The sequence below is a fragment of the Pseudophryne corroboree genome, chromosome 1, assembly GCF_028390025.1.
Source record: "Pseudophryne corroboree isolate aPseCor3 chromosome 1, aPseCor3.hap2, whole genome shotgun sequence".
Taxonomy (NCBI): domain Eukaryota; kingdom Metazoa; phylum Chordata; class Amphibia; order Anura; family Myobatrachidae; genus Pseudophryne; species Pseudophryne corroboree.
The window spans coordinates 351,823,981-351,839,966 of NC_086444.1; the positions used below are offsets into that span (position 1 = coordinate 351,823,981).

A 15,986-nucleotide genomic window follows, 5' to 3' on the forward strand; every position below is an offset into this window, starting at 1 on the left:
TCTTCAATGCCTCCAGCTTCTTCTGCAAAAGCCTGATGAGGGGAATGACCTGACTCAGGCTGGCAGTGTCTGAACTGACTTCACGTGTGGCAAGTTCAAAGGGCATCAGAACCTTGCACAACGTTGAAATCATTCTCCACTGCACTTGAGACAGGTGCATTCCATCTCCTATATCGTGCTCAATTGTATAGGCTTGAATGGCCTTTTGCTGCTCCTCCAACCTCTGAAGCATATAGAGGGTTGAATTCCACCTCGTTACCACTTCTTGCTTCAGATGATGGCAGGGCAGGTTCAGTAGTTTTTGGTGGTGCTCCAGTCTTCTGTACGTGGTGCCTGTACGCCGAAAGTGTCCCGCAATTTTTCTGGCCACCGACAGCATCTCTTGCACGCCCCTGTCGTTTTTTAAAAAATTCTGCACCACCAAATTCAAGGTATGTGCAAAACATGGGACGTGCTGGAATTTGCCCATATTTAATGCACACACAATATTGCTGGCGTTGTCCGATGCCACAAATCCACAGGAGAGTCCAATTGGGGTAAGCCATTCCGCGATGATCTTCCTCAGTTGCCGTAAGAGGTTTTCAGCTGTGTGCGTATTCTGGAAAGCGGTGATACAAAGCGTAGCCTGCCTAGGAAAGAGTTGGCGTTTGCGAGATGCTGCTACTGGTGCCGCCGCTGCTGTTCTTGCGGCGGGAGTCCATACATCTACCCAGTGGGCTGTCACAGTCATATAGTCCTGACCCTGCCCTGCTCCACTTGTCCACATGTCCGTGGTTAAGTGGACATTGGGTACAACTGCATTTTTTAGGACACTGGTGAGTCTTTTTCTGACGTCCGTGTACATTCTCGGTATCGCCTGCCTAGAGAAGTGGAACCTAGATGGTATTTGGTAACGGGGGCACACTGCCTCAATAAATTGTCTAGTTCCCTGTGAACTAACGGCGGATACCGGACGCACGTCTAACACCAACATAGTTGTCAAGGACTCAGTTATCCGCTTTGCAGTAGGATGACTGCTGTGATATTTCATCTTCCTCGCAAAGGACTGTTGAACAGTCAATTGCTTACTGGAAGTAGTACAAGTGGGCTTACGACTTCCCCTCTGGGATGACCATCGACTCCCAGCGGCAACAACAGCAGCGCCAGCAGCAGTAGGCGTTACACGCAAGGATGCATCGGAGGAATCCCAGGCAGGAGAGGACTCGTCAGACTTGCCAGTGACATGGCCTGCAGGACTATTGGCATTCCTGGGGAAGGAGGAAATTGACACTGAGGGAGTTGGTGGGGTGGTTTGCGTGAGCTTGGTTACAAGAGGAAGGGATTTACTGGTCAGTGGACTGCTTCCGCTGTCACCCAAAGTTTTTGAACTTGTCACTGACTTATTATGAATGCGCTGCAGGTGACGTATAAGGGAGGATGTTCCGAGGTGGTTAACGTCCTTACCCCTACTTATTACAGCTTGACAAAGGGAACACACGGCTTGACACCTGTTGTCCGCATTTCTGGTGAAATACCTCCACACCGAAGAGCTGATTTTTTTGGTATTTTCACCTGGCATGTCAACGGCCATATTCCTCCCACGGACAACAGGTGTCTCCCCGGGTGCCTGACTTAAACAAACCACCTCACCATCAGAATCCTTCTGGTCAATTTCCTCCCCAGCGCCAGCAACACCCATATCCTCCTCATCCTGGTGTACTTCAACACTGACATCTTCAATCTGACTATCAGGAACTGGACTGCGGGTGCTCCTTCCAGCACTTGCATGGGGCATGCAAATAGTGGAAGGCGCATGCTCTTCACGTCCAGTGTTGGGAAGGTCAGGCATCGCAACCGACACAATTGGACTCTCCTTGTGGATTTGGGATTTCAAAGAACGCACAGTTCTTTGCGGTGCTTTTGCCAGCTTGAGTCTTTTCAGTTTTCTAGCGAGAGGCTGAGTGCTTCCATCCTCATGTGAAGCTGAACCACTAGCCATGAACATAGGCCAGGGCCTCAGCCGTTCCTTGCCACTCCGTGTGGTAAATGGCATATTGGCAAGTTTACGCTTCTCCTCCGACAATTTTATTTTAGGTTTTGGAGTCCTTTTTTTTCTGATATTTGGTGTTTTGGATTTGACATGCTCTGTACTATGACATTGGGCATCGGCCTTGGCAGACGACGTTGCTGGCATTTCATCGTCTCGGCCATGACTAGTGGCAGCAGCTTCAGCACGAGGTGGAAGTGGATCTTGATCTTTCCCTAATTTTGGAACCTCAACTTTTTTGTTCTCCATATTTTATAGGCAGAACTAAAAGGCACCTCAGGTAAACAATGGAGATGGATGGATTGGATACTAGTATACAATTATGGACGGACTGCCACGGTTAGGTGGTATAAAAAAACCACGGTTAGGTGGTATATATTGTAATACAATTATGGATGGACGGACTGCCTGCCGAGTGCCGACACAGAGGTAGCCACAGCCGTGAACTACCGCACTGTACACTGGTTGATAAAGAGATAGTAGTATACTCGTAACAACTAGTATGACTGACTATGACGGTATAAAGAATGAAAAAAAAACCACGGTTAGGTGGTATATATTGTAATACAATTATGGATGGACGGACTGCCTGCCGAGTTCCGACACAGAGGTAGCCACAGCCGTGAACTACCGCACTGTACACTGGTTGATAAAGAGATAGTAGTATACTCGTAACAACTAGTATGACTGACTATGACGGTATAAAGAATGAAAAAAAAACCACGGTTAGGTGGTATATATTATAATACAATTATGGATGGACGGACTGCCTGCCGACTGCCGACACAGAGGTAGCCACAGCCGTGAACTACCGCACTGTACACTGGTTGATAAAGAGATAGTAGTATACTCGTAACAACTAGTATGACACTATGACGGTATAAAGAATGAAAAAAAAAACCACGGTTAGGTGGTATATATTATAATACAATTATGGATGGACGGACTGCCTGCCGACTGCCGACACAGAGGTAGCCACAGCCGTGAACTACCGCACTGTACACTGGTTGATAAAGAGATAGTAGTATACTCGTAACAACTAGTATGACTGACTATGACGGTATAAAGAATGAAAAAAAAACCACGGTTAGGTGGTATATATTATAATACAATTATGGATGGACGGACTGCCTGCCGAGTGCCGACACAGAGGTAGCCACAGCCGTGAACTACCGCACTGTACACTGGTTGATAAAGAGATAGTAGTATACTCGTAACAACTAGTATGACACTATGACGGTATAAAGAATGAAAAAAAAACCACGGTTAGGTGGTATATATTATAATACAATTATGGATGGACGGACTGCCTGCCGACTGCCGACACAGAGGTAGCCACAGCCGTGAACTACCGCACTGTACACTGGTTGATAAAGAGATAGTAGTATACTCGTAACAACTAGTATGACACTATGACGGTATAAAGAATGAAAAAAAAACCACGGTTAGGTGGTATATATTATAATAATACAATTATGGATGGACGGACTGCCTGCCGACTGCCGACACAGAGGTAGCCACAGCCGTGAACTACCGCACTGTACACTGGTTGATAAAGAGATAGTAGTATACTCGTAACAACTAGTATGACTATGACGACGGTATAAAGAAAGAAAAAAAAATACCACGGTTAGGTGGTATATAATTATACAATTATGGATGGACGGACTGCCTGCCGAGTGCCGACTGCCGACACAGAGGTAGCCACAGCCGTGAACTACCGCACTGTACTGTGTCTGCTGCTAATATAGACTGGTTGATAAAGAGATAGTATACAACAATATACTACTATACTGGTGGTCAGGCACTGGTCACCACTAGTCACACTGGCAGTGGCACTCCTGCAGCAAAAGTGTGCACTGTTTAATTTTAAATTAATATAATATTATGTACTCCTGGCTCCTGCTATAACAACCTGCAGTGCTCCCCAGTCTCCCCCACAATTATTATAAGCTTTTATACATTGATGTGCAGCACACTGGGCTGAGCTGAGTGCACACAGACTGAGTCACACTGTGTGACTGCTGTGTATCGTTTTTTTCAGGCAGAGAACGGATATAGCAGAGAACGGATATATTAAATAAAAGTTAACTTAACAACAACTGCACTGGTCACTGTGGTAAACTCTGTCTGCACAATCTCTCTCTCTCTCTCTCTCTTCTAATCTATTCTAATGGAGAGGACGCCAGCCACGTCCTCTCCCTATCAATCTCAATGCACGTGTGAAAATGGCGGCGACGCGCGGCTCCTTATATAGAATCCGAGTCTCGCGAGAATCCGACAGCGTCATGATGACGTTCGGGCGCGCTCGGGTTAACCGAGCAAGGCGGGAAGATCCGAGTCGCTCGGACCCGTGAAAAAAAAAGTGAAGTTCGTGCGGGTTCGGATTCAAAGAAACCGAACCCGCTCATCTCTAGTAAAATATACTAAGTTCTATGATGGTACTCCACTGCTGATCTGTTAAAAAAAAAAAAGTACACATGTTGTGCCTAGGCGTACAAAACTAGTCAAGATAACCGTGGACCCATCTGTATTACCTGACCACTACATTACAGACATGTCCTCATGGGATCAAGTGAAAAGCTGAGTCATCTGGATATCACTGGTCCTGTCACTGTGCACTAATCTGCCTGTCCACACAGTGTATTTCTGCATAGCAACTTTGCAAAGCTGTAGCTCAAAGTACAACCCTTCTACAATGGCACCTGGCTACAGAGGAGCCTGAGGGTCCTCATGATGAACACATTCAGTGAAGAACTGTCTCAGTTGTGGTGGGACTGTCCCAAATCTTCACATCCCTTCTTCCTTCCAAGCAGAACCTAATGGGCCTGATTCCATTATACAACTCATGCATTTGTATTTGGCTTCAAAATTCCTAAAGGGTACTCATGCATTATTTAAGTTCATTTTAAAGAGTTTGATCTTTGCCGATGAAGAAAACCTTTTCATTGGCGTATTTATAATGGGTGCAGTGTGTGCGGCACACACAGGTCCCCTGGGTCCTGGGGACCCACACCACACATTCTACACTATTATTTTCAATACATGCCCTCTGGAGTCCTACATAGGCGGCGGCAGTGCTACAGAAATCACCAGGGAAATGGTGTAGTGGCCATTTTCCCACCATTTTGTGTATGCGCAGTCTGAAAAACACTGGGATATTGTCCACCGCACCATTTTCCTAAAAACCTGTGCATGCACACTAAACTCTGGGACAGCGCTACTGCGCATGGGTCCCCTAGTGACCCCAGTGCCCAGAGTCTACATCTCAGCCAGCTAGAGAGGAGGGGCACAGACGGAGTCTGTATAAAGTATATGAAAAATACAAAGAATATACAGTATTAGAATTATCTTCTTTGCATTATTCAAAAAAGTCTGTGAGAGTTGAGGCAGTGCCTCCGGTACCTACCTTTTCTGCACATCTCAGCAAATTTCCAGCAGTATATATTGCTGTGCCTGTGTATAATACCCACAGGTACCCTTTGGCTCATATATTGTGTGTAAATCTGACTCTACTACTAGCCAGTGCCTCCTGAGCCATTTACCTCACCGCACGTCCCTGCTATATAGTGACACACCATACAGATCTGCCCAGTCTTGGGGGTAAATTTACTAAGGTGGGAGATTTTTAGAACTGGTGATGTTGCCCATAGCAACCAGTCAGATTATATCTATTATCTGCTAGAAGCAGCTAAATAAATGGTAAGTAGAATCTGATTTGTTGCCATGGGCAACATCACCAGTTCTAAAAAATCTCCCACCTTAGTAAATTTACCCCTTGGTGTCTGAATCTGCCCTTGACTTCTGTGAGGTGTGGAAGTCAACCTAATAGTAACATGCAGAGAACATAAATGCTAACACTTGCAATGAACATTACAGTATTAGTATCTGACTTCTTCAACAGCTGGTGTGTTCTAGTGACCCTCCTGTTCCATCTTGAAGTTTTGAGGTCATGTTGAAAACAATATTGTATTGGTGGCTCAATGCCCGAAACTGTAGGTCCTGGAACTCTGGGTCTTTGTCTAAATACATAAACAATAGTCGTCAGCTGACCTTAATGTCAGTGGGAAAAGACATGTCATAAAAATACTTTCGCCTCCCAGGATGTGTACGTGAAGAGAATGTTTTTGTTATTATCTGCCTTACCTACCCTATTGTTACACTTCTACATTAGTTATACTTTGCCTGTCTGACTAAGGAAAATCTGCAAGGAAAGAATGGAGAATAAAAAAGGGATCATTGTCTTTTTATCTTTTAGGAGGCAGATTATTATAAATATATAATATTTAAGTATGTTTTTAAATTAAGCCTATTTAAAAACAATGTAAAAATAAATTCACCTTATTTCTAGTTTATCTGTGGTTGCTGGTATTTCTGTGACTCCTTCTGAAAAATATATGCAAGTAAAGATAATTCATAGATATACCAAAGGTGTTAAAGTTATCGCTGCCCACAGTTTATAATGTTATGGTATGGAATAGTTCAGGAAAAGATTCCCTTAATCAAATAGTATTATCTTAATTTTAGCTTTTGTGATCCAAATAGAAAGTTGAATATATTGCTATATATATTATATTTGTTATTATTATCCTTTATTTATACGGCGCTACAAGGTGTCCGCAACAAAGTACAGAATCAGTATGAAAAAATAAGAAAAAAAATGACTTACAACAGAACAGAACATTGGAGGAAATGAATAAGGTTTATAAGCATCAGCAGTAGGGAAGCCAATCCCGGGCCATAATTAAATGGGATTGGCATTCAGTTATGTGGCCGCCCCCTCGCCCCGCCCTGCACACATAACTAACCGTATACCGTGGGCAGGTGGCAAACTTCACATTCTCTCTCCCCTAGCGGCGACTGACTGCGCAGCGTGACCTCACACTGCGCCGAGAAAGCCGGAAGGAGGACGCCAGGCAGCATCTGAGCATCCTGTGGACACTCAACGCTGATCCCTCAATCCCCGGGATTGGACCTTCCAATCCTGGGGGATTGAACCCCGAAGTTTTTGGCCCTAAATCCCGGGATCCCACCGATCCCGGGATTGGCCTCCCAAATCAGCAGTCTAATACCCAAATTTGCTGCAGGGTGGCAGAACCTAAGGGTGTGTTGTAGTCAGATGACGAAATAAGGAGGAGATGACGAAATAAGTGAAGGAAGAGAAAGCACATGAGAGAGAGAGAGGGCCCTGCTCGTGAGAGCTTACAATCTAAAGGTGGATATAAATGAGATAGGCAGCACAACATAAATAATAAAGATTTATTTATTTGCTATATATCTTAGGCTTGCATCCACTACGCAAGAGGTCCTCAAGGCACCCTTATGGTCCAAGTTTTAAATATATCCATGCTTGGCCACAGGTGACTTAATTAGTACCTCAGTCAATTTGATTTACACATCTGTGTTGAGCCATGGATATCCTTAAAACGTGGACTGTTACGGTGCCTTCAAGAGCATGTTTGGTAACCACTGCACTGCTCCCATAAGTTTTGCTTTTGATAACACAAACCTTTTGTCCTTTTACTCAAATGAGTTATGTGCATGTGTGTTTTGCTTTGTTACTTTTAGGTAAAGGTTGTACTGAGGAGAGGAGAGTTTTCATACATTAAGTAATGGCAATAAAGCCCTGATATATTTCACGTTGTTTTAGGTGATGATAATGGGAACATTGGGAAACTGTTAGAAATGGCTTGGCGCATGAGTTTTCCTTGAGTGACCTTGAGCTGATTTGATAAGAGTGTGTATACTGCCCTCATGTGGCTGCAGAGCTGAGTGTCACGCTTGTGCATTTCTAGACCCAGAAGACCAAGATTTCCTCAATACAATGGCTTGAAAAAGAAATGGGGGAAAGTTTCAAGAACTATTTTAAGTAAAATTATATTCTGAAACATTTCCCTACTTAGAAAGATCATGGTTTTCAAATCAAAATTAAATTGGTGTATTTTATTTTTTAACGTTACAGCCTTAATTAACAATGCAGAACACATGCATCTTGTCATAGTGCATGGGTTTGCTGAACAAGATGGTAGCGTTTGCAAAGGAACGGATGTTTGCGCCAGCTAGTGGTAGGAGGTGTGCAGAATGTTCTTTGCTAAGTTTGCAGAATGCCCGTGTGTTTTGGAGCAAAGCAAAACAAAATTCCATTTAGCATAGCAGGATCATTACAATTGGATTCAGTGTATTTTAGGGGTGTTTCCTACGTTGGGGAAGATCATACAGCTATTTTTACACTTTAAAAATACCTGGAATTTGAACCAGCTCTAAAATTTTGGTGATAGGATTTAATGATGTCCAGTTGCTGTGTTTTTGGCACTTTGCACCTCTTGAGTTGTTTAGGTCTATTAATTGTTTACATCTGGTAGATTTTATTACAATAGACGAGGAACAATAATAAAAGCATATATCCCTTCCATTTAATTTGTTCTTCTAAAAAGGCACAGGGCATGGCTGGAATAATAAGTGTTTCTGAATAGCATTATGGAGATCTTTAGCAAAGCATAATCATGTACACTCCCTATACTTCAGATTCTGTGCTAAATGCGGATGCACACAAAAGGAGGGTTATTGTTTATTGTGGTCATTAGCAGTAATTAGATGAATATATTCTTGTTCAGTATTTTGTATTGATCAATGTTTACATATTGTGAAACGTACTTGTTTAAATAACAAAAGATTTTTTGTTTTTTTGTAGGTTTTGAACTGTTGTACCAGCCTGAAGTTGTGCGGCTGTATCTATCCATCCTGACTGAGAGTCAGAACTACAACACATTGGAGGCAGCTGCAGGAGCACTGCAGAATCTGAGTGCTGGCAATTGGACGGTGAGTGGTTGCTGACTGGCATCATGATAGAGGCTTTATTCAGGCCCAACCAGTCTAATGGTGACCTTCCATGCTCTGCCCTAGTCAGCAGTTTGCACACTCTATGCCTGGCTGATTTTTTTGTCACAATGTCGATTCTTCTCTATTGTTTAACTCTCCAAACAACCTTCTTCCTAGCTATAAATGTAACCATGATCGTAAATCTTGTTTTATTTTGAAAAGTGATTACTTTTTAACAATGGACATTCTTACATGTATTCTTTAGTATATTGGCAGTTGTGATTAGACTCCAAACGCTCCCCAACTTACTGCATGCTGCAAAATATACACACATCCCGTAACGCACAAGATTTATACTGCAACTACAGGGAGTCATACTTTCATCTTTGAATTTATAACATTTGGTCGTAGGCTGCTGCATTAAATTACACCAGAAACCATCATATTTATAACAAATCTGCTTTATTCATATTAATATGCTCATGGAAATGCTGTAATGTCTTGTTTGCAGTTATTGCCGACTGCCCATTGGCGAAAAGGGGTTTATAGTAAAAGTAGATCTGCTAAGTATACATAAAGAAAGTTAGTTATTTAGTGGGCTGATACAATATTCATGAGACCGCAGTCTCTTCAATGACCAGGAAAAAGTCATGGCCAAATATTTCAGAGCCTCCTAGCAAAATGCTAGACCTTTCATAAAGTTTGGTTGAGCCCACAAAATGGCTGCCGTCATTCTGTAGTTGAGGTGTCAGTGATACCTGTGACCAAAATGTGTTCTGCACAGAGAATCTTTTTTTTTTTCCTGAATTTGTACATTTGACACTAAATCGTATCAGACGTATTGTTGCTCTGCCACAAAATGTCCATAGAAACAGAAAAGCGCCATCCAGTGGACAGATGGCACTCTTACTCCTCAAATTGTACTTGGTTTGTTTTCAGTTCTTCAAATATACCTCCACACTAACGTTTAGATTATCTAACGGGGGGGGGAGGGTGTATTACAATTTTAAGTGTACACTTTTGAATACCTGTTTATTTTTTAATTATTTGTCAGCACTAAATACTCTGCTGTTCTGCTGCCGAACTAATTTCGCAAATGTGCAATGTGCTAATGGAGAATAATGTTCCTGTAGCAATTCATACTTAGAGCATTATGGTGGTTATGTACACAAAACTGCAGATCTATTATACAGACAGATCCGCTTCTGATGCTGAACATTCCTTGTTTCTTGTATGTGCATCTAATTAAGGGAGAAGGTTTGACACAGAGGTTAAATGCACCAAGTAACAGTGATATTGAGTGACTTGTTGGAGACACTTGTTAAAAATTCAGAACAGCTATCCCAGCTTGACTTTTTAGTACAAATAATTGGGACCAACTTTCTTAGGTGGTTTCCCCTGGCCCACAAACAAATTTGGAGAGGTAAATGAAGAAGGCACAGCGAGTAAGTAGGAAAGGTATATAGAATATATAATTTGTATAGCGCTGAGATCTCTCTAAGCAAACCACAAGTGTAGTAAGGAGTTCATTTGAGAAAGCAATGTCATCCGCAATTATTTCTCTAATGTTTTGTAATTATGATTCTAACTAACTGACCTGAAGTCATTCGCCAGTGTAAGAAGAAACCACTTCTCTGTCTCCAGGGACAGTGGCAGGTGGGGGGAGTTTTACTCGGGCAGTATACCTGTCAAACCGTAACTCTGATTTTCTTGGTCAAGCTCAGGGTTGACCGAAAGGTCCCATGGGATGTGTCTTCCATCTCTTCGGTTTGTGTTTGGGATTGTCTGGGGGAATCTTATCCCTACGATTATTTGCGAGTGGTCCCATTTTTTCCCCCCGGGACCATGATAGCATCTGTTTGTACTATTTGACCTCAGGGTAAAATTGGCCACCAGGAGGCTGCAGACATACTAAGGCTTAGCAGTTACACAGCAGTCCACATGTACTGTTCTAGCATCCACTCTCCTGTACACTTCTAACTTTCTTCAGAGCACACCTTTATTAACAAGTGGGAAATGCATACACTGGGCCAAATAATGAGTGAAAAGTATATATTATTTATAGCAGTTAGACATAAACTATACTCTGTCAAACCAAGTGTTCACCTTTGTAAATAAAATGTAATCCTAATCTGATAAATACCTATCCTGCCTTTCAGTGGTCAACCTACATCCGCGCTACAGTCCGCAAAGAGAGAGGCCTGCCAGTGCTTGTGGAGCTGCTTCAGTCCGACTCGGACAAAGTGGTTAGAGCTGTGGCCATAGCTTTGAGGAACCTGTCTATGGACAGAAGAAACAAAGACTTGATTGGTATGTGTCCTTCTGTGCGACAATCTGTCTGTGACACTTGTATTTCCAGCGATCAGTTTGCGCCGGTTGTTTCATGTATAGGAACATCACGGATGAATAATAAAAAAAAATATGGTGACACACTTGGGTCAGTGATTTTTCCACCACAACATACTGTGGGGGAGATGAACTAAGCAGTGATAAAAGTGGAGAAATGAGCCAGTGGAGAAGTTGCCCATGGCAACCAATCAGCATTGACTTAACATTTATTATTTGCATACTATAAAAGTATACAGAGCAGCTGATTGGTTGCCATGGGCAACTTCTGTACTGGCTCACTTCTCCACTTTTATCACTGCTTAGTACATGTCCCCCTTAATATGTGGGACCTTCATGGGGCTACATGTTCTGTGTTGTGATCTGGCTGTTCATACACTGATTTGCCATCCTCACGTGTGTGGCCACAATGTTCCCTGGTGGTTCCGCAGAGCTGCTGATCAACCACATCACTGCACCTGTGGACAACAAATTGATCATTAAGTCAGAGTTAAAATTACTTCTCTTCCGATTGCAGTTAGGTATTTATTGTACAGCAGATCCTCGCAGGAACCCTGAATATGTTTTATACGGATGTTCTGTACTGGCATCATTATGCAGCAAGAGGAAGCTGAGATTGTGGTTATGGTTTGATGTGTAAATGTTTCAAGTGAGCGGAATGAAATGCACAGAAAATTCAAAAAGTAAAGTCCTCTAGTTTCCAAGCAACAAAATAGAGCTAAGCAATGGGATAGTCTGTATTTTATGTCAGTGAATATTTCATATAGGGAATACAGTAGTAATAATGGAATAATTATAATGCATGAGATGTCTGCAAGTTGTGTGCAGTTATGGAATGATAGTTCACCTTTATTTGTTCTTCAGGCAATTACGCCATGGGACAGCTTGTCCGAAACCTACCGGGAGGACAGCAACGTCCTGCTAAGAACTTGGAAGAAGACACTGTGGTTGCAGTACTGAACACCATCCACGAAATAGTCACAGACAGCTCTGAAAATGCACGGTCCCTCATCCAGACACAGGGAATCGAAAAACTCATCACTATCAACAAATCCAGGTGACCAAACTGTCCAGTAACGGGACATTGTAAAAGCAAACACTAGTTATATGCACAAGCAATACATCATATAGGTCACGTTTGAGCGGCTCAGGGTTTTGGTGGGGGGAATCACCCTAGTCATATGGACTCTGGTGTGTGAGGGCTTTAAGTGCAGGAATGTCCGGAGATTCCGTCTGCTAAGGCCGGAGCTGTGGAATGAGTGCAGCACCCGATTAAATGACCATGGCTATTTCTGTACTTTCTGTCCTTCATTACATTGAATCTCACACCCAGTACTTTGTACAGTACTCAAAGCTCTTTGGTCACATGGCTGCCAAGTAATGTCTGGCAATGATTATACTTATGGGAGGGTCTCCTTAAAGAGGGTATGGGTTGTATTCCTGTTAACATTAGCGATTGGACGTCACAGTACATTAGGCCACTCTGATCCACTTCAAACCACACTTGTTACATAGATCATTGTACATATGGTCCCACCAGTTTTGGTAACAGACACCAATTAAAGTTGTTCTACCTATCAGAATCTTGAGTAGATCCTTCTCATGTTACCACTATGGTTAGCTTCACTGCTCCAATATTCGGTGAACTGTGGTATGTACAGGCTTGGGATCACACATACTCTCACTCCTAGTGACTATAATGTACTGTGCTATAATATGTTATCAACCAGGCATGCAGGTGGTGGCTGGGGGTACCTGGAGCTCTGGTAAAGGTTGGAACTCTATCCTACAGGCAAGACCCAGAAATAGAGTGCGGGGGGAACAGGAGCAGTCAGTGCAGGATACTGATAATAGAGTTACCATAGCTATGATGTCCTATAAACATATGGTACAGGGATTGGCTAAGTAATCATTTTAAGTGGAGAACTAATGTAACTATATTGGGGTTTCTTCCCAAACTACACAAATAGTTAAAATATTTGAGAGCATCATTATCGTTATGAAGAAAGAACATTATCACACATAATGTTTTTACTAAATATTTCTTTGCTGTTTTTTCTTCTGTAGAAGTTGTAGATTTCCTGAAATATTGTATTTACACATATACTGGTCCTGGTTCAGAGGTAGACGCAGACCACACACAGTGCTGATGTTTGCGCAGCTGAGAGCAATATAGTCCTCTGCGAATGCACAAAATACTCTGGCATTCTTTATGGTGCCTGCGTCACCCTGGGCAATGTCTGGGAGGTTGCCTTAAGGGAGCGCAGACAATAAGCCACATGTAATGAGGTGTCACTGCAAGCGGGATGCATTCCCAGGTGCATGGCAGCTTCCAGAGAGGACATAATCATACAGAGACACTGTTTCTGCCATAGGCAGATGTACAAGTATCAATGGTGAACTGTCTAGAACCGCTGGTGGTGCTACTGCATGCAGGGGTGTAGAAAAGGCCCAACTGTATTAAGCCTTAAAATGTTGGTAAAGTGGAGACAGATAAAGAGCGATAAATGACCAGCCAATCCGCTTCCTAGTTGCCATGTAACGGGCCGTGTTTGAAAAATGACAGTTAGGAGCTGGTTAGCTGGTACTTTATCACTCTTTATCTGTCTCCACTTTATCTCTTAATAAGGCTTAATACATTTGGGCCTGGGCATCTCATGGCTAGTACGTTCAGGCGCACGCTGTTACACAAGAGGATGAAACTAGCATTTGCATGTTATCACGACTGCGGCAACGGGCACTAGAGTGGACGCAGCACCACCCACCTCTGAATCTGGCCCATAGTGTCAAACGGAGGCTAATACTGCTGGATATCTCTTGTCACCTTTTCCAGCCAGTCCCCAAGAGAGGTGAAAGCTGCTTCCCATGTCCTGCAGATGATTTGGAGCTACAAGGAGCTCCGGAATGCCCTTCAGAAAGAAGGATGGAACAAGGCAAACTTCCAGGTACTGGTCCCATCATGCCTGTCTGTTAGTAAGGTGCAAAGTGAGCACAAACATATGATGTTCGTGTGATCACACATTCTGGAAAACGCATATATCCACTATTTATAGCATTTTTCAGTAGCGGTTGATAAACTCATAGCGGCTATTATAGAGTTGGACTTTCATGTTTGTTTTATATGCATAAAATATGCTGACACCTGTAGACCCGTCAGGTGCTGGAGGCTGGGACAGCTACTTGTGATGAGGATGACCTAGCCACTGGTGATGAGCGTGACCTCTTCAGCTGGTCTCCAGTACTCCATTCATCAGTGTAGCTGCTCTATTAAGTATTTTGCAGATGTCTAATCACATTACTTAATTGATATTTCCATTTGGACTGCGACAAGAAAGAAGATTCCAATTGGATATTTACAAGGGAAAATAATAGATGTTTGGATTTAATTTTCAGTTAATTTAAGTTGTATTTGTATTTTGTGTTTCTGTTTCATGTTGTTCTGTATGGTAAATGCAGCTTGTGTATTAACACTGTCAAGCAAATATTTTTGTTGTGTTTATGTTACTTCATTATAATGTGTACAAATAAGGTAGTCTGACTTTCACACTTATTATGAACATTATCAACCACGTTGTTACCCTGTTGTGGTGCATAAGGAAGTATATACACCTGTAGTACATCTACCACAAATACTGTTTTGTGGTTATACACATGCGCCAGCACAACATATACACATAAGTAAGTATTTTTCCCTATGTACTGCACGGTCTGCAGTGCTTATATAGTTGTGTCTCACAGTGTGGGGTATATTAACTAACGTGTGGGTTTTTAGAAGTGGAGATGTTGCCCATGGAAACCAATCAGTTTGTACTTAGCATTTATCTAGCACCTTCTAGAAGATAATAGCTAGAATCTGATTGGATGCTATGGGCAACCTCTCCACTTCTAAAAACTTGCACTTTAGTAAATATACCCCTGTGTGTGGTGTGATTTACAGTAATAACAGCGGGATACTTACAGTAATTCAAGTGGAGCAGTTCTCTAAAATAGTTTTACTACTATAATCTATGAATGCAATGTTATTTTGTATATCTATAATTCTATAGAATTACAGATAGGATAGTGGTTGGGCGGTTAGGGTTAGGCTGCGGGGAGGGGGCGGGTTAGGGTTAGACACCAACCGGGGAGAGTTAGGCTGTGTGTGTGAAGGGGGGGAAGGGCTGCAAACAGGGAGGGTTAGGGTTTGGGGGTCCATTGGGAAAGGTTTGTATACTTATCTTTCCCAGGCCGGGATTTTGATCGTTGTGATGCCGTGGTCGGTATTCTGACCGCCGGCACCCCTTCCGTAGGGATATCCATCCTAACCCATTCTATGTGTTGTGTTGTTTTTATGTATGTCCCTATGCTGATTTGCCTACTTTGGGAATGTTATATAACTGAAACTAATTTTTGTTCTGCTAATACTCTGTTTCTTTCCTTCTTTCTGCCTTGCTGTAAAATAATGAAAGGATTACATTTCTTCCGTTTATAACTCTTGGCTTTCCTTTAATGAACTGTGCAGCAAAGCAGAATCTTTTCTAATAAATGCTTCCTAAGCTCATGGGGCGTCTTTCTCAGATACCTCTAATATTCAGAACTGTTACATGGTTTGGGCCACTATAACTAAGCTGTGCTTGTGTTACAGAGTGGAAACAGCCATTACAGGTGTAGCCATGCTTCTCCTTGCTGCAATGTGGCATGCTGCAACACGGCTTGCTGCTTGGCATGCCGGGCTACAACTATTCACAGCCGGTGACCGCTCCATTCATTCTTGCCGTTAGTCACAAACTTGGCCGCCATGCTGCAGCATCACAGC

The 15,986-nt window shown here is 42.7% G+C and overlaps 1 protein-coding gene across 11 annotated transcripts in view; it reads left to right on the forward strand.

Moving 5' to 3' along the window:
• ARVCF (ARVCF delta catenin family member) overlaps positions 1–15,986 on the forward strand; it is a 1,509,311-nt gene that overhangs the window by 1,473,714 nt on the left and 19,611 nt on the right. For all 11 annotated transcript variants that reach the window (XM_063964728.1, XM_063964731.1, XM_063964729.1 and 8 more), the window contains 4 exons: positions 8,718–8,845; positions 11,005–11,155; positions 12,056–12,248; positions 14,025–14,136. In XM_063964728.1, the coding sequence (XP_063820798.1) occupies positions 8,718–8,845; positions 11,005–11,155; positions 12,056–12,248; positions 14,025–14,136 (584 nt within the window). The remainder of the gene's footprint in view (positions 1–8,717; positions 8,846–11,004; positions 11,156–12,055; positions 12,249–14,024; positions 14,137–15,986) is intronic.